The sequence below is a fragment of the Octodon degus genome, unplaced genomic scaffold, assembly GCF_000260255.1.
Source record: "Octodon degus isolate 3935 unplaced genomic scaffold, OctDeg1.0 scaffold00279, whole genome shotgun sequence".
NCBI classification, from domain to species: domain Eukaryota; kingdom Metazoa; phylum Chordata; class Mammalia; order Rodentia; family Octodontidae; genus Octodon; species Octodon degus.
In genome coordinates, this window is record NW_004524855.1 from 409,499 (window position 1) to 427,763 (window position 18,265).

Consider the following 18,265-nt stretch of genomic DNA (forward strand, 5'->3'; position numbering starts at 1 on the left):
GCGCTCGGCCGAGGGCGACAGCGCCTTCCTCCGCCGAAGCAGCCTCTGCGGCCCAGCGCGGCGGGGCCCCGCTCGGCCGTCGCCCCCTCGGGGGCGCTGCAGCGTCAGCGCACTCCTGCCCGCGGAAGCCTCCCGCCGGGCACAGGGTGTAGTCGCGAGCCCGCGCTCGGGCTTACCTGCGCGTCCCGCGCCGCGCCGCTCGCTGCAAGGTGGGGCGCGGAGGCCCTGGACGGCCGGCGTACGCCCCCAAACGCCGCCGCGCCTCACCGACAGCTCCCCCGCTGCGGGCGCAGGTCGGCCAGGCGCGGAGCGAGCAGGCCACGGCCGGGCGCCCAGGTCGCCGCAGGGCCGAGCGGGGGCGGGAGGCGAAGGGTCGGAGGTCAGGGGCCACAACCCGGGACCAGGGGCGGCCGGCGGGGTGCGAGGCGGACGGCCAGACTGGCCTGCCCGAGGGCCCCGCGGGAAGCGCGCGGAGAAGGCTGCTCCCGCGGCAGGCCCGAGCGGCGGCCCACAGCCCGCTCCCCGCGCCGGTCTCGCCCCTGGTCCGCACAGCCAATCCACAGTCGCTGCCCCGCACCAGGGGCCATCCCGCCTTGCGATTGGCCAGACGCCTGATCACGTGGCTGCGCTTCTTCAAGCTATACTTTTTCAGGGTCCGCGTTTGCGGTAATGATTGTTTTCCTCCTGGTGATTTTCTCTTTTTTGTTTTGTTCTTTTCGGAGGGGCTACTGGGAATTGAACTTGGGACCCTGGCAGGCCTTGAACTCGTTATGTAGCCCAGGCTGGCCTCCAGGGCAGTGGTCCTCCTGCATCAGCCTGCCAAGTGTTGGGGTTACAGGCGTGTCCACTTCACCAAGTAGTCTGAGCTGGGTGTGGCGCTAATCCTGGCTTTGTGCAGGCTGAGGCCGGAGGATCCTTGCGAGCTCGAGACCAACCTGGGCTACCTGGTGCCCCGCTGCGGGGGAAGGGAAACTGTCCGTGGGCCAGCCTGAACTGCGTAGCAAGAGCCGCCCCGCCCCCCCAAAGACAAAAAACAAGCAAACAAAAACATTATGGTCGCGCCGAGGAGATGGCTCGGTAGAATAAGCGCCTTCTTGGCAAGCGCAAGGATATGAATTCAATCACCGGTTCAGGAAAAAAAAAAGCATTATGATCTGCAAGTGTTTATCTTGTTTTCCAACTAATGACTTAAGTTACTCTTTATACCAGAGTTTTCATTGTGGGTAAACACATTTTTGTATTGTTTTTGAGATGCCCTCTCTATGTAATGCAGGCTGGCCTCAAGCTTGCCGCAATTTTCCTCTCAGCCTTCCTGAGACTAGAGGCCTGCAGCATCACCCAAGGCCCACTTTTTTTTTTCTTTTCTTTTTTTTTTGAAACGGCATTGCTATGTAGTTCAAGCTGGCTTTGAACTCATTATGTAGATCAGGCTGGCCTTGAATTTACAGCAATCCTCCTGCCTCAGCCTCAGGAGTGCTGATGTTGTAGTCTGCTAAATTAGATAGAAAAATTATAGGCAGTCAGACAGGGGTAGGCCCTCAAGGAGAAATAAAGAAGACAACTGTGACTTTGCACCTTTGGAAGGGACATACACTTCCGCTTTGGGCTATACTTCAAGACAAAAATAGGGCTGAGGCGATAGCTCAGTAGAATAAGCGCTTCCCTGGCAAGCACAGAGTCTTGAGTTCAATCCCCAGTAACGAGAAAAAAAAAAAAAAAAGACAAAAGTAAACAAATACAGGGGCTGGAGAGATGGCTCAGTGGTCTAAAGCACCTACTTGGAACAAGCTTTGCAAAGCACAGGGACTGCGGTTCAATCCCCCAGCACCACATGCCAGCCAGCCCCGCCCCCTGGTGGGCTGAGCTGGCCACACACAATAAATAAATGTTAAATAAATAAATAAATAAAATAAATTAGAAAAAATAAATACAGCTTCCTACTTCCCTAGAGATGAGCATCAGGGATTGATACTTTTTTTGTTTTGTTGTTTTATGTATTTAGTACAGGGTCTACAGGCTCCTACTATACAGATTGGACTCCTAGTGATCCTATTTTTCAGCCTCCCAAGTGCTAGGATTATAGGCAGCATCAGTCGCTGTCAGCACACCTGAGATCAAATCCCGAGATCAAATCCCGGTCCCTGTGCCCGCCTAAGCAGGCACATTAGTCTGCTGAGCTATCTGGCTGGCCCTTGATAATTCTAAATAGCTATCAGTCACCTTGAAAGAGCCCCAAAGAGTCACTCACCCAACCCCCAACAGGAAGAGACCCTGTCCCATGACTTGCTTCCTATTTGGTCCTGGATTTAATCAACTTTACATTTGCCTTCGACCCACCTTACAGCATGGTTTTATAATATGGAAGTCCCTGGAAGAGAGCTTCCTGGGACAACCCGCTAGGGCCCCTATTCTATCCTCTCCAGACAGCAGCTTTCTTTCCCCCAATAAATCTATTCTTCTTTTAACCTTGTCTGTCTTGAAATTCATTCTTCAGTTGTGGAGAACACCAACTCTGCCCCTCCTGGGTAACTTTCCTTTCAGGTGGGCAATTTCATCCCTCTGTACCACTGGGATTACAGGCTTGTGCCACCACGCCCAGCCCTCTACATTTTCTTAAAAGCAACAGCTCCTGCATCTTGGTTTTGCAGGGAGCCTGCTTCCCAGGCAGTTTCTGAGCACTTCACGTCTCAGCACTGAAGTAGCGAGTTAGCCTTTGTTTTCCTGCTCTACCCACTCAGCCCACAGCTCCAACATCCCCTGCCTTCCTCCCTTCCTAAAAGGCAAGATGGAGCCCCTGGGAGAGGTATCCTGTGGTGGCTGAAAGGCTTTTATGTTTTGAGATAAGGACTAGCTATCTGAGGCCTGCCTCTCAATCCTCCTGCTTCAGCTCACAGCACTCCTACCTGCCTGAGATCAAACCTTGGCCCTGTGCCACATCCCCAGCCCTTTTATTTGTAAATTTTGAGACAGGGTCTCCCTAAATGGCCCACATGGGACTGAAACTGCTGGAATTATAGGCATGCACCACTCTGTTGACACCTATCATCTTTTTAGCTTTTTAAATCTACACACATCTGCCATCCTAGGACTCTGGAAAGCTGAAGCAAGTGGGTCACAGATTCAAACCTAGTCGTGGCAATTTAAGAACCCTGTCACACACGCACACAAAAGTCCTGAGTACACAGCTAAGCGTGAAGACCTTAGGTTCAGTTCCTGTGAAAAGACCCAACAAACCCAGAAGAGTTGTGGGGACATCTCCAGATCACCCGGACCTTCACCCTGTGACTGCTGTATTGTATCCCCAAGCTGTTACTCCACCCCTATTTGTCCCTGACTGCTGTTGCTTTGAGTTGATCCCTACACAAGGTCCCAGTAAGTGCATCCCTGGAGGCCTGGGGAGAATTCTCCTGAAGGAGAGGCAGTGTTCAGAGGCCGGGAAAAACCCACCCACATGTAAACTGCCCTTGGTATACAGGAGCCCACCTACAATGGCAACAAGATTACAAATCTAGCCCAGAAACCTCCTGGAGTCAACTTTCTAGATTCAACAAATATGAGACATTTAAAGATTTTTTTTTTTAATTTTATTTATGTGTGTGTGTGTGGCCAGCTCAGCCCACCAGGGGGGCGGGGCTGGCTGGCATGTGGTGCTGGGGGATTGAACCGTGGTCCTTGTGCTTTGCTAAGCTTGTTCTAAGTAGGTGCTTTAAACCACTGAACCATCTCAACAGCCCCAAAATATGAGACATTTAACACAAATCTGGCAGGATGGTGTAACACCAGCTACTTTGGAAGCTGAGGAAGGTGTACTACAAGTTCAAGATGAGCCTGGGCAATTGAGACCTTGGGTCAAGTTTTGTTTTGTTTTTTTTTTTTTATTTTTTTTTTTTTTTTTTTTTTTTTTTTTTTTTTTTTTTTTTTTTTTTTTTTTTTTTATAAAATTTTATTCTTACATGTACAACAGACTCCAAGAACACACTTCACTGTAGTTATAGGTGTCAAGAGATGTTATGGCAGGGCAGCCAGATATCTGAATAGGAATGGAATCCAGGGTCGTCATCATCGTACACACAAGGAGCAGTTTATTTTTTGCCAGATTTCTTAATTCCACCTGTGGCCAGGGGGCCCTTTCCCGCGGCCTTCGTTTTTAGCTCCTCAAGTTTCTTCTGCTCTTCCTTTTGCTTCTGTTTGAACGCTCTATCTTCCTCGTCCATCTCCTTGGCCTGTTTCTTGGGCTGCTTCAGGGGCTTCTTCTTGCCACCTTCGCGGCCCGACATGGCGCCCGCACACCCAGCAGAGCAGAGCTCAGAGGCCAGCAACCAGCCCGCCGGCCCACCCCCTGCGCTTCTTGGGTCAAGTTTTATTTGGTACAGGAATTAACACAGGACCCTGCACTTGCCAGGTAGGTGCTGCGCTGCTGAGCTACAGGAACGTCCCCTGCCAAAATTTAAGAAAGGACTAGGAGCAGCTCACAGAGACCACCGCATGCCCACAGCTCTAGGTTTGTCCCCAGCACTGCAGAAACAAGTACGACACCTGGCACACAAACCTGAGCGGAGTGCGTGTAAGCCTGCTCTCTCCGCGCCAATCCCACTGCAGTAGCGGACCCAGGAAACAGGAGACAAGATCTCCAGGTGTGAGGTGTGCTGTGTCCGGGGAGCACTGGCTTGGGTCTGCCAGGTGCTGGTGCTGGACCCACACTCACACCCATCTTCTCTGGCCATCCTCAGGGCTGCACCCCTTCCCAAGTTTGCTTGCAGGCAGGGTCCCTCTGAGTGCAGTTTAGCAGGTTCCAGGCCTTGGTCCAGCAGGTTTTGGGACCTCTCTGCTCAGGCTGGGCAGGTTGGATATCTGGCAGTAGAAGGCGTCCTGGGCCCACACTACCTTCCAAGGGTCCCGAGCAAGAATGTGCCCCTGGGGGCAGTGACACCTCTTTCTTCTGGTCCCAAGCTTCTGGGTGCCATTTCTGTCCCTGCCTCAGGCATCAGGGATGGTCTGTCCTCACCATGTGAATATTGTATGTCTTAATACAGCAACTCCAGGGCCAGCTGGATAGCTCAGCAGACTAAAAGCACTTGCTGAGGCAGAGCACAGCAGCCAGGTTCAATCCCCGTATGTCCTGCTGGCCCCACCTCCCCGGGGGCACAGTGAGGTGGGGACTGAGACTGGGTGTGGTAACACAGCCCTGAAATTCCAGCACTTGGGAGGCTGTGAGACCCTGTACTTAATGCGTGAAAGAAAAAAAAAAAAATTACAGCAACTCCAGAAAATGGTCTTGCCACTAGGATTCTAAGTCATCTTGCTGTGGCTGACACCAGCTCTGCTACCAATTGAAACTCATGCATCCCTCACATGGCTGTCCTTACAGAGGCAGAAAGGCTAGGGATACAGCTGCCCCAGACTGAAAGGGAGCAAAGGGGCAGGGAGGACAAGCAGTAGCGTCCCAAGGTGGGACAAACGGGAGCAACATGAGGCCCGTCCTGTACATGCATGGCAGCACCGGGTCAGGCCCAGAAGAGCTCTGCCGAGCCACAGTGCTGTCGGGTGAGCCCTGCAGACATTTCTGGTGTTTCCTGTCACCCTAAATGTACCACAGTGCTTTCGCATCTGCAGTTCAATGCAAGGCCAAGGGCACGCTCATGCTCGGCACAGGGATGGGTGGGCCTGGCCCAGGCCCCTGGGTTACGTCATCCTCCCATCTGACTCCTTACCCTCCTGTCAGTCTTCCCCTATCTGAAGTCTCCCCTCCCATGTCCAACTCATAATCCTGGGATGGTCAAGGGTACCGCAGGGACAAACATCATGGAACTAGATTAGAACTCAGAAGAACCGAGGATGGTGTCATTTACTGCAAGTTAAGATTCAGTCTCAGAGTTCACCTTCACTTCAGTCTACTTTAACTTTAAATCTAAGCTAAGTTCATTAAATCCCTCCAGAGGCTAAGCATGGGCCAGGCCTCTGGCCTAGGGAAAAAAGGAGTTGGAGCACTCAGCCCTGCAGACGTTCTAAAAACGAACTGTTCCTACTACAAGTGAAGACAGCACAGCATGAGAACCAAGGGCCTTTTATGGGTACAACACTGACAGGCATCCCAGGTCCGTAACAGAGCAGGATGGACAAGCAGGCACCTCCTGGGGACAAGGAGCCTGTGCCCCTGAGCAGCTGGATGCACAGGACCACACACTTTCCTCGCCGGTACCCAGCATGCAGGAGGCCTCAAGCTTAGCTTACAAGCCCTGTGAACAGGTGCAGAAGAAGCCTGGCAGTTAGTCCGGTGGTCCTGGCTGTATCTTTCCCAGACTGAAGACATTGGACCTTGGTCCTCCAAGCAAACACCCGGTTCCAGGGAATAGCACCCAGACAGGCACTTACCCAGGTAATCGTCCATCAGGGAACCAATCGCAAACTGCGGGAGGAAAAGCCAACATGAGCCACAGCAAGGATTTGGCATCTGTCCCACCCTGAGCCTGAGCTTTGGGGCAGGAAAACACAGAGCCATGGAGCCACAGCTGCTGAGAAACCCACAGTTCTCAACCCTGCCGGGAAACAGTAGGTTGGAGAGGACAGCAAACTCACAATGTCATTCTTGTCCACACGGGTCCCCACGATCTTCAGGCGGATCTCATCATCCTGCTGAATAACAATGTCCTGGGGAGAGGACAGTGCAAGCCGCTTGTGACTGCCCAAGCCATGTTCCCCTCATAAAGGGCTCCCTCCTTCCTCCAAGCCGCCCTCAGCTCACCTCATCCATTGTCTTGTAGCAGGGTGGGTTGGAATTGGGGTCAAACTCCATCTCCGATGGGATGGACTGGAAGGAAAATGAGACCAGTCAGCAGGCTCTCCAGACACTCAGGAGCAAGGCTGTCCTCTCACCCCACCACATGCCACACTCACATGTCGAGAGATGAAGCATGACATCGGCCCGATTTCTGTGAAGAGCCCAACCTGGATGAAAACAAATGACTGTGCTGTCTCTCTCATCCCACAAGACTTTGCTATGGAGTGTTCTAGGTGCCCCCTCCCCACAGCCTCATGCAGTCATGGGCAGGCTTCTAGAGTTTGTGATTAATTCATGATCCACTGCTAGGATTATGGGTTTCAGTGCTGCACCCACCCTGGGTAGATAGCCTGGATGCAGTATAAGGGAGAGAAGCTTGCTCTCTGCCACACCTGCTGATCCTCCCTTTGCTCTTTGCAGATGCCATAAACTGCTGCCCTCTGCCATGTTCCACTCTGCCTTGGAGTCAGCCAAGTATGGACTGAAAACTCCACTAACTGTGAGCTAAATAAACCTTTCCTTCCTTAATTTTGGGTGTTAGGTATTTTGTTCCAGCAACCAGAGAAAAGTAATTAAGACAGACTTAAGTGTCTGTGATTATTTGATTCTTTTTTTATTTTAAGGAAGGATCTACAGGGTGTTCAGGATCTCACTACTAAATCAGACTCAGTGATCTGCCTACTTACAGCCTTCCAAGAGCTGGGATTACAGGAGTGTACCACCATGCCCAGTCTCAATTGCCTTCTTAGCATGCTCTGGGGGCAGGGCCTACACAACAGGCCTGAGGATTGAACCTGTGGCCCCTGTGCCTGCTTGCAGGTGCTTTAATCTGCTAAACTATTTGGCCAGCCTTTGATTCTTACTATTGGCAAGGGAGATAGAACAGTGGCATAAGCTCCTGCCTGGCAAGCACAAGGGCCTGAGTTCAATCCCCTGTACAGGAAAAAAAAAAAAAAAACCACAAACAGTACTTAATTCTTTTTTTTTTTTTTTTTTGTGGAACTGGGGATTGAACTCAGGCCCTTGCGCTTGCCAAGGAAGCACTTATTCTACTGAGCCATCTCCCCCGCCCCAATACTATTAATCTTGTTTCTAACATGTCCAAATTGTAGCATTTATTTCTGTTAATGTTTGTCTTAAGTAAATCCAGTGTCATCATAAACAGCACAGCCTAGGACTTAACGGCGAAGCAACTCGAAGGACTGTGATAAAGAGTGCACACACCCACCTTCCAGTCACTGCACATTGCCACCTTAACGCTGACTCACGTGACCACAGCAAGATGAAGAAACTGAGGCATGGGACTTGACTTGGCTAACAGAAGAGTTCCTAAAGCAGGCTCGCCCAGATTCCTGAGGGTCACCTGCATCGCACCCTGCAGTAGCCCATCCAGATGGCTCACCTTGTTGACCTGAGTGACCACAGCATCCACGACCTCACCTTTAAAGGGCCGGAAGACAATGGCCTTGTACTTAACTGGGTAAAGGACAAAGCCGCGGCCTGGCTGGATCACACCTGCACCAATGTTGTCAATGGTGGTGACAGCAATGACAAAACCATACCTGCAGAAGTGGAAAAGGCAGTGTATGTGTGTGTTTTTGGAAACAGGATGCAAGCCAGCTGTGAACCTGTAGCTCATGACTGTGTTCTCACCACCTGGAAGACTGATGTAGGAGAATGGTGAGCCCCAGGTCTGTCTGTTACTCAGCCTACTCAGCCAGACTCTGCCTCAGCAAAACAAAACAGACTAAGCAGTCCCTGACCGTTCTGGCAACTGAGGCCCAAACTTCCCACTGCTCGCGGACGCAGTCCCTGCTCCCTCCGATGCGCGTGGGACGACTCGACGCCGAGCTCGGAGGCATCGGCGCCGGCCCTCTTACCCGTCCCCTAAACTGCTTTTCCTAGTCCTTCTTTCAGAAACACTGAGGCCCTGGACCCGGGACAGAGGGCCGGCACGCCGCCCTCCACAGGCTGCGTGCCCGGCGCGGGATGCCGGTAGGGTGCAAGGGCCTGGTGCCGGCCCGGGCCGCGCTCACTTCCCCGTGCAGGTCCCCTCCACCTCTGTGAACAGCTTCTGCTTCACCGTGTTGAGCAGGTTGGGACCGAAGTAGCGCGGATGCAGCAGGATCTCGTGCTCCAGGGAGATCTGCGGGGAGAGGACCGTGGAGCAGGTGAACGCGGGCCAGGGGCGGGCCCCGGCCGGTCCCCACCGCCCCACGCCGGCTCACGTGGTAAAACATTTTTCCGCGGAGCTCTCGTAGTCTGCGGGCGCGGCCGCAGCGGTCTCCCGGCGCCCCGGAAGTGCCTGCGCCGACTTCCGGCCTCTGCGAATCCGATTGGCCACTCGGCGTGGGCGGGTTCGCGAGGCCCCGCCCCCACCTCGTGCGGGCGCCGGGAGCCGCCGCGCGGCGAATTTACTCCTCTGGCCCGCTGGGCGTGCAGCGAGCGATGTGCGCGCTAGACCAGCAATTGCCGCCAGCGCACAGCCAGTACTTGCAGGCAGAATTCATTATGGGGAAAGGAGATGAAACAACGAATATTCAGACTGCTTCTCTCAATAAGCACTGCATTAGCCGTTTACCTGGTACAACTCTGCCCATAGTGTGTGTGTGTGTGTGTGTGTGTGTGTGTTACTTGGGATTGAATATTGAGCCCAGGGCCGTCGCACTGACCTACATCCCCAGCCATTTTTCTTTTAAGACAGTTTTATTAACTCGATAAATGCTGGGATTATGGGGCACTCCACCCACACACCCACTTCTGCAGACAGCCCCTTCCCCCCTCCATTGGTCAGCATGTGAAATCCTCCAGCTGAATTCTTGAGTCAAAATGCCCCTGCAGACAGCGGCTGGCTAGAACCCAGCAGTCGTTGGCCTTAAGCAGGCGTCCTGTCCCAAGTACTGAGCGTCTCTGTGTGGTAAGCGAGAACTGCTCTCTTCCGAGAGCTCACTTTCCTTAGTGCTGTCCCACTGCAGGGAGACTGGTTCCCAGGGACAGAAAACTACCTCTCAGATAGCTGTGGCTATCGAAGGCACATGGACTCCCTTGATACAAGGGAATGAAACTCGCAACCTAAGATACCTGGGCTGAGTTCGTGTTCTCTAAATCTAAAGAACGGGGCCGGGAGATGTAGAATAAGTGCTTCCCTGGCAAGTGCAAGGGCCGGAGTTCAATCCCTGGCTCCACCAAAAATAAAAATAAAAAATCTAAATCTGAAGAATGAATTCTAGGAACAATGGAAGTTAGGAGCACAGAAGGAGGGCCCGTGCGGGTTGCCCCCAGATCTGTCTTTTCTAGAGATTTTTATAGAGCAAAACCCATAGTGAGGTGGGTCTAAGGTAGAAAACAAGGGAACTGGCTAAGTGAGCATGAGGTGGGACAAAACTATGGTCAACCAATAAGATTACAAGTACAGTTGCTCAGGTAAAATTCCCATAGGCTATTGGGTCAGTGACTCTCTGGTTTCCAGGTGATTGATGCCTATTTAGAATATCAATCCCTGATGCCCATCACTAGAGAGGTATGTGGCTGCATTTGTTTACTCTTTTATCTTGAGGACTGGCCCGCAGAAGGGGTGGGTGTCTCTCCCAAGGTTGCAGCCATCTTGTCTTCCATACTGTCTCCTTGAAGGCTAGTCCTGTCTGACTGCCTATATTTCTATCTAACTCAGCTGCCTACAACATCAAGATGATGCATTCTGCTTGAGACCTAGCAACGAGAGCTCACCCCCTTGGCTTCCAGGTGTTTTATGTTCTCCCAATTCATGAACACGGAATAGCCATTTTTTGGTGTGTCTTTAATCTATTGTTGCAGTGCTTGGTGGTTTTTTGTAGAGGTCCTTCTCTTTTCCCGTATTCTAAACTGACCTGACCCAAACTTGTGTCTTTCACTGCTATTTACTCTACTGCCAAGATGCAGCCTGGAGCAAAAGGACAGTAGAGGGATGCAGAGGGTGATTGTCTCTTCCTCAGACCTTGTACTTGACAGGCAGGTGCTTATGCCACTGAGCTATATTCCCAGCCTGCCATCAGGTTTTTTAATTTGAGAGTACCTTGTTCAAGGTGTGTGGGGGGCGATAGAACGTTCCTGTTATATTTTCCCTTATTTGGGCAAGAAGTGCTGCAGCACCAATCCCCGCTTGCCTCGACATCTTCCTGTGGTCCTGGACCTCCACCACCAATCCACAACTAGTCCCACCCAACTGCTTCCACTATACGGCTATTTAGCCCCTGTTCACTTCCTCAATAAACGAGACTTGATCAGAAAGCCTGTCTTGTCTTCGTCTCTCGTGTCTCTTGCCCTGTCTTTTTCATCCCCGTTCCTCCTCCAGGTCATTACCCCACGTCGACTCGCGGGCCGAATCAAAGGTGGTCTCCAACTTCCTGTCTCAGCCTTCCAAACAAATGGGATTAAGGTGTGCACCAGCAGGCCTGCATGTTTCTTGGTTTGAGCAAGTGTGTTTATGTTAGCACTCAGGAGGATAAGGTAAAAGGATCACCAAGAGTTTGAGGCCAAGGCCGGGGAGATGGCTCAGTAGAATAAGTGCTTCCCTGGCAAGCACAAGGGCCTGAGTTCAATCCCTGGTTCCACCAAAAAAAATAAATAAATAAATAAAATTATGGGAAAAAATAAAACAAACAACAAAAAAAAAGTTTGAGGCCATGCTCATGTACAGTGAGTTCAGGGAGACTGTATCTCAAATAAATAAATAAATAAATGAGAACAAAATGTTAGGATTGGGGCATTTGTGTTCAGTGAGTGTGCTTAACAACAGCAAGACTGTATTCCCCAATATTTTATGAGTTGAACTCTGGAAATAGGGTTAAAACCGGTTGTCTTCTATTGCAGACGATCAGATAGATGTTCGCTGAAGAGAAGGTTAAAGATGCCAATTTTAATAAATTTGTGTGAACTATCTGGAAACAAACAGGAAGACCCTGGGTTCAATCTACAACACACATACACAAACACACACACATACACACACACAAAAGCTTATTTGTGTAGACAGTATATTGAAGAAAGTATATTTCTATTTTGTAATAAATAGCTATAATCTTTAGTTGTGTGTGTGAGATATTGAAATTTGAACCCAGGGGGCCGGGGAGATGGCTCAGTAGGATAAGCACTTGCCTGGCAAGTGCAAGGGTCTGAGTTCAATCCCCGGTTCCGCAAAAAAAAAAAAAAAAAAAAGAAAGAAAAGAAATTTGAACCCAGAGTTTCTGCACTAAGCTACAATCCTGCAGCCCTTAAATTTTACTTTTTTTTTTTTTTAAATGTTATTTATTTGTGTGTGTGTGTGTGTGTGGCCAGCTCAGCCCACCTGGGGACGGGGCTGGCTGGCATGTGGTGCTGGGGGATTGAACCACGGTCCCTGTGCTTTCCTGAGCTTGTTCTAAGTAGGTGCTTTAGACCACTGAGCCATCTTACCAGCCCCTTTTTCTTTTTCTTTGATGGAACCGAGGATTGAACTCAGGCCCTTGCGCTTGCCAGGCAAGTGCTTATTCCACTGAGCCATCTCCCCGGCCCCTATTTTTATTTTACTTTATTTAGTTATTTATTTGGCGGAACCGGGGATTGAACTCAGATCCTTGCATTTGCCAGTCAAGCGCTTATCCTACTGAGCCATCTCCCCGGCCCCTATTTTTATTTTACTTTATTTAGTTATTTATTTGGCGGAACCGGGGATTGAACTCAGATCCTTGCATTTGCCAGTCAAGCGCTTATCCATCTCCCCGGCCCCCTAAATTTTATTTTTGAGCCAGGGCTAGCATCTCTAAATGTAACTGAGCTAGAACTTGTACCACTCCTGCCTCAGCCTCCCACAGTGCTGGGATTACAGCCATGTGCTATCAGACTGAGGGTGCTTCATTTTGACCTTGTACAGTGGGAAGAGGTGCAGTGTGGTGTAAGTTCCGGGTCAAACAAAGGCCGGCAGGTACCTAGCATAGGGTGCTTGGCAGATGCCACCCGGTGGTTGCATCTGGGGCAGAGCAGAGCGCCGGGTGCAGATTAGCGTGGAGAAGCCGAGTGTGGCGACGCGGACAACGCGCTGAACGCCCAGCCTACCAGTGCGTCCGCTCAGCAGCGTGCCCCCTGCCTAGGTAGGATCCCCTAACGACGTCTCCAGAAGCGACCAGGCTTTTCATCTACCGCACGGGCACCCTGCGTCCTGGACTCGAGCGGGCAGCGCGGTGCGTGCATTTACCGAGGGAGGACTTCCCGCGGGCAACAGCGGGGGCGCGCGGCTGGGCCTCCTCCCCGGGACCCCTCGGCTGTGCACCCTCAGGCAAAAGCAGAAGGTCGGCCAATCCCGGGGTGCCAAAGCCACGAAGGCTGGACTAGGAGGAAAGTGCGCGTCCGTCCAGAGTGCCAACCAATCTGGATCCGCGCTCTGAGCGACGGCGACCACACCCGCTCGGAGATGCGCTCACCGCCTGACCGCGAGCTAGCAGCGAACCAATCCGCGACGGGGACGGCGAGCTCGCGCCAATCGCGGAGAAGACGGCGCGAAAGGGCGGAGCCCCGCTCAGGCTGCTTGTTGGTGGGTGAGACTAGGTTTTGCTGTAGTTCCCACCCCGGAAGCTTTGGGCCCTTGAGCGCGAGAGGCAGTGGCCCAGAGAGGGTCTGGATCGGACGTGGAGGCACCACTCCAGAGGCTTACGCGCCGAGACTCCCGGTTGGAGGAGTCGTTAGACGCTACGGGGTGGCCATCGAGGAAGCCGAGGCTAGTTAGGGGCGGGACTTCCGGGGCAGGGCTTTTCCTGGGGGCGGGGCCTGCTGCTACGCTTAGCGCGAGGGGCGGAGCTAATAGTACACGGGGTGTAAAGGGGGGCTGGTGAGGGTGTGGGGCAGTGTAGCTATTTAAATCGATCTTTCCGGGTTGGGGTGTTGGTTGCGGCCTTGAGGGGTGTGCCAGAGTTAGGGGCTGACACTGAGGCTGCCTAGGAAGTCACCTGCCCTAACCTGCTGCCCTCTCTCCCCAGGGAGCCACTTGTGGGGACCTTTAGGGGTGCCTTCCCTTCGTGGGGTGCTATGGAGTTTCCAGAACACAGCCAACAGCTGCTGCAGAGCCTCCGGGAACAGCGGTCCCAGGGCTTCCTTTGTGACTGCACGGTGATGGTGGGTAGCACCCAATTCTTGGCCCATCGAGCCGTGCTGGCCTCCTGTAGCCCCTTCTTCCAACTTTTCTACAAAGAGCGGGACCTGGACAAGAGGGATCTGGTGTGTATTCACAATGAGATTGTCACGGCTCCAGCTTTTGGGCTGCTGCTGGACTTCATGTATGCCGGCCAGCTGGCTCTGCGGGGCGACACGCCCATGGAGGATGTGCTGGCGGCTGCCAGCTACCTGCACATGAATGACATAGTCAAGGTGTGTAAACAGAGGCTGCAAGCCCGGGCTCTGGCAGAGGCTGACAGCACGAAGAAGGAGGAAGAACCCAGCACACAGCCCCCCAGCTTGGAGTTTCTGTCCAGCACTTCCCATGGTCCTCAGCCATCACTGGCATCTTCTGAATCTTCAGGCCAGTGGGGTAAAGAGGAATGGAAGAGCTCAGCTGCCCCCTTACCTGCTATCTGTCCTCCAGAGGAGCCACCCGTGCCTGGTGGTGCAGACACCACACAGCCTGGCATGGAGTTAGAGTCGTCAAATCTGCGGGCAGCACCCCCACCGGGGGCAGAAGGGTCTGTGTCTCTGGGCAGTCCCAGTAGCTCCACAGAGGCCCTGCCTACAAACTACTTTCCTTCTGGACTCCCTGCAATTTCTGTGGAGCCCCTGACTCCCCTTGGGGTGGGTCCTGAGAACCTGCGGGTGGTGGAGCCCCGGGACCCTGGAGGACCACTGCAAAGCTTCTACCCTGCAGCCCCAACCCCAGTTGAAGCCGAGCTGGTTCAGGTAAAAGTGGAAGCCATCGTGATCTCTGATGAGGAGACAGAGGTGACTGAGGAGCAGCCTCAGGGTCCCGAGAGTCTATTCCCACCCCCAGGGGCGCTGTTTGGAGGACAGCCTCCCCAACACCCCCAGCCCCCCCAGCCCTCCCAGCCCCAAGCTTTTGAGGAGCCTGGGGGTGTGGACCTGGAGGAGGCGGGGCCAAGTGACCACTTCCTGGCGCCCGATGCGCACTTGTCCTACCATCTACTGCCAGGATCTGGGCAGTACCCTCGAGGACTGGTGACCTTGCCGCTGCCTACACCCCCAGCCCTGCAGGAGCCGCTGTACCCATCCTCTGAATATGAAGCAGCCCCAGGTTTTGGGGCATTTACCGAGGACGTTCCCACCTGCAAGACCTGTGGTAAGACCTTCTCATGCTCCTACACACTTCGAAGACACGCCACCGTCCACACGCGGGAGCGGCCCTATGAGTGCCGCTATTGTCTGCGCAGCTATACCCAGTCGGGGGACCTCTACCGCCACATCCGCAAAGCCCACAATGAGGACCTGGCCAAGCGCAGTAGAACCGATCCAGAGGCTGGTTCCGTTCTGGGGATACAGCCCCACCCTGGCTCCCCAACTACAGATAGACAGAACAGTGGTGGGGGAGGGGCACCAAAAGAATTTTTATTTGGCCCCAAGAACTGATCTTGGGTGCAAGAGCTCTTCCCAGGCCTGCTCTTTGACTTCTTCGCCTTAGGGGGCAGCACAGAGGTGGTCAGCTTTCCATTTTTATTGTTATTTTTACTATAGGGTCTTGCTATTCAGTTCAGGCTGGCCTCGAACTGGCTGTGTAGCCCACGCTGACCTGGAACTCTCCTTGACCCTCCTGACTCAGCCTCCTAAATGCTAGGATTACAGGTGTGTACCCCACAACACCTGGCTGGCTTTCTTTTTCCCTTTATCTTTTAAAAAGTTTTTATTTTTATTTTGTATTTTTTGAGACAAGGTCTCTATGTAGTCCAGGCTGGCCTTGAACTCACTGTGTATCCCAGGCTGGTCTTGACTTCACAGCAACCCCCTTGCTTTGGCTTCCCCAGTACTCCTGCTGGTGAGGAAATGAAAGTTCTGCCTGGCGCAAAGCCCTTCCCGTCTCCTCCCAGCCAGGTGAGCAGGACTGCGGCAGAGCCCTGGGAAGCTTCCCAGGCATAACCACTGCCCCACATGCGGGGCCATAAAGCGCACGTGAAATGACCTTGAGAGCTGGTGTCAGCTGCTTTCTCCCAAACCTGCATGTTGTCCTTGCTTCCAGTTCTTTCATCTGACAGCTGTGGGTAGGACAGGTCTGATCATAATAAGAAAAACATGAGACAGGCTGTGGGGCGACGTAGGCCTTATTAGGTGTACAAAGTAGGGCATCCTACACAATTATGGTTTACTGCAATTGTGTTCTGGGCTGTATCGTGATTGTCACATGAACCCTCATCCTCCACGTGATGGGGTATGTGGCCCCATTTTGGGGTCTCGTATGGTCCAGACTGTACTATGTAGTCCACGCATGCCTTGGGCGCACAGTGATCCTCTTGCCTCAGCCTCTTGAGTGCTGGGATTACAGGTGTGCCACTGTGCCCAGCCTCACCCTCCTTTTATTTTTAATGTATTTTAGTCCAGAGTCTACAGGGTCTCACTACAGATCAGACTTGTGATCCTCGTTTTCAGCCTCCCAAGCACTGGGATTGCAGGTGTGCACCACCACACCCAGTCTCAGTTGCTATCTCAGTGCACCCTGGGGCAGGGCCAGCACAGCAGGCCTGGGGATCAGACTTGCCCCTGCTTGCAGGGGCTTTAATCCACTGAGCTACTTGGCTGGCCCTGCAAGTTTATTTTCTTTTTTGTTTTTTTTGCAGAACCAGGGATTGAACTCAGGCCCTTGCGCTTGCCAGGGAAGCGCTTATTCCACTGAGCCATCTCCCCAGCCCCCCTGCAAGTTTATTTTCGAATAACAGCCTCTTTAAGGTCTAGCCAGGATGTGGACCTAGCTGTATATAAATGTCCTTACTGTCCCAGTACGCCTGCGGAGGACAGCATGGCTGTGACAGGGCACCTGGGGGTGCAGAGCGGAGTGGTAGCTGGGGGAAGAGGCCCGGGCCCCGGGGCAGCCAGCAGGAAGGGACAGGGCTGGCAGCGGATGCTGAGGCTGCTGACGCTACCAACAGCAGGGGTTGCCGTGAGCTGAGGGAAGAGAAGGCTGCAGGGCCTGGGCTCCCCAAAAGGCCTCCTCCCTCCCTCGTGAGGAACACAGGGAAAGGGGAACACAGTACGCTTCTGGAAGGAAACTTTTTTCCTCTTTGGTGTGAGTGTGTGAACTTTCAGCATTCTACGTGTTTTCGCTGCCCAAAATTACGGTGGTGCATCCTTGTAGTTCCTGCCAGTGGGAGGCTGAGGCAGGGGGAATGATTGAGCCTTGAGTTTGAGGTTGGGCTGGGCAACTGCCAGGCCCTATTTCTAAAAAAAACTTTAAAATGAAATTTAAAAGTCTGTATTTTTCCTTTGCTGTCCGGAAGTCAAAATCAAGAATTTCTGTGTGCTACACAAAGACATTTCATCATTGAGCCCCTGCCCCATCTTTAACAGAATAGTAACGGAATACAAGTGTGGTCAGTCCCTGCCTGGCAGACACTTCAAGTTGTGAACTTACACACGTGCACACAGGTTTGCAGCACTGTTGTGGTCCTGCCAGTGTTCCTCATGGTGCCGTAAAGCACATGGCTCAGCTGGGGGCATCTGGGAGCAATGGGAAGGCAGTGCTGGTGAGGAAGGGACACCAGGAGCACAAGTGATATGCACTGTACCTTGATCTCAAAGCTGCATTAAGACTCCCCTGGTTGGACTCACCAATCAGGGACAACTCATGTATAGGGCCTTACTGTACAGGTAGCGGGGGGATGTGTGTGTCTGAGAACACTCTTTTTTTCTTTGGCAGAACCGGGAATTGAACTCAGGCCCTTGAGCTTGCCAGGGAAGTGCTTATTCTACTGAGCCATCTCCTCGGCCCCAAGAACACTTTCTAAGGGTCCCTCATGTCCCAAAGCTTTTCTCCCTATTCAGAGCTTTCCTATCTTGTGTGGGAACCACAAGGCCTAGGTACGGATGCAGCCTCCAGCTCCACAGAGGTTGAAAAATAACAACAAAGCATCAGAAAGCAGAACCAGCCCCAAATAAAACATGCGACCAGACTGGGGATGTAACTCAGTGGGACAAGTGCCTGCTTGGCAGGTGCAAGTGCGTGAGTTCAATTCCCTGTACAAAAACAAACAAACATGCACCCATGACAACTTTAATTCACCTTTTAAAAGCATGGTAAAGTAGACCTTATCACAGGGCCACATGACAATACACGGCTACGGCAAGCAGGTCTGCTGGGGCAGACTGGACTTGGCACCCAGTGCAGCAAGGACACTGGGGTTTATAATCCTGGCATATGGCCAGCTGGGCTGGAAAATTACTAGCAGAAATAACACAATAAGTGGCTTCTGGCCAAACTGCTTTGGTAAGATTTTTTTTTTTAATTTTTATTTATTTGTGTATGTGTGTGTGTGTGTGTGTGTGTGTGTG

The 18,265-nt window shown here is 52.5% G+C and overlaps 3 protein-coding genes across 6 annotated transcripts in view; 1 reads left to right on the forward strand and 2 right to left on the reverse strand.

Annotated features, from left to right (window-relative positions):
• The window catches only part of Taf6l (TATA-box binding protein associated factor 6 like), a 13,313-nt gene extending 12,824 nt beyond the window's left edge, over positions 1 to 489 (reverse strand). Inside the window, exon 1 of the mRNA XM_023707042.1 lies at positions 177 to 489. The gene's annotated coding sequence lies outside the window, so the exon portion shown is untranslated. The remainder of the gene's footprint in view (positions 1 to 176) is intronic.
• A 5,559-nt stretch (positions 490 to 6,048) lies between these two features.
• Positions 6,049 to 9,116, reverse strand: Polr2g (RNA polymerase II subunit G). Of its 4 annotated transcripts, none has more exons than XR_002819225.1 (9): positions 9,007 to 9,116; positions 8,815 to 8,924; positions 8,181 to 8,340; positions 8,007 to 8,092; positions 6,895 to 6,945; positions 6,743 to 6,808; positions 6,577 to 6,633; positions 6,373 to 6,406; positions 6,049 to 6,236 (listed from the first exon to the last, which is right to left on the reverse strand). XR_002819225.1 is itself a non-coding variant. In XM_023707003.1 (8 exons), the coding sequence occupies exons 1-8, from the start codon at positions 9,016 to 9,018 to the stop codon at positions 6,223 to 6,225; spliced, it is 504 nt and encodes a 167-aa protein (XP_023562771.1). In that variant the 5' UTR covers positions 9,019 to 9,116; the 3' UTR covers positions 6,049 to 6,222. The 4 variants fall into 4 exon arrangements, 2 of the variants coding, with proteins under 2 accessions (XP_023562771.1, XP_004646763.1); XR_002819224.1 differs by having other exon boundaries at positions 6,577 to 6,648; XM_023707003.1 differs by lacking the exon at positions 8,007 to 8,092.
• Positions 9,117 to 13,034: 3,918 nt separating this feature from the next.
• On the forward strand, positions 13,035 to 15,562 carry Zbtb3 (zinc finger and BTB domain containing 3). Its single transcript, XM_004646707.2, has 2 exons — positions 13,035 to 13,509; positions 13,765 to 15,562. Exon 2 carries the CDS (start codon positions 13,814 to 13,816, stop codon positions 15,356 to 15,358), a length of 1,545 nt encoding a protein of 514 aa, XP_004646764.1. The 5' UTR covers positions 13,035 to 13,509; positions 13,765 to 13,813; the 3' UTR covers positions 15,359 to 15,562.
• Positions 15,563 to 18,265: the final 2,703 nt, after the last annotated feature.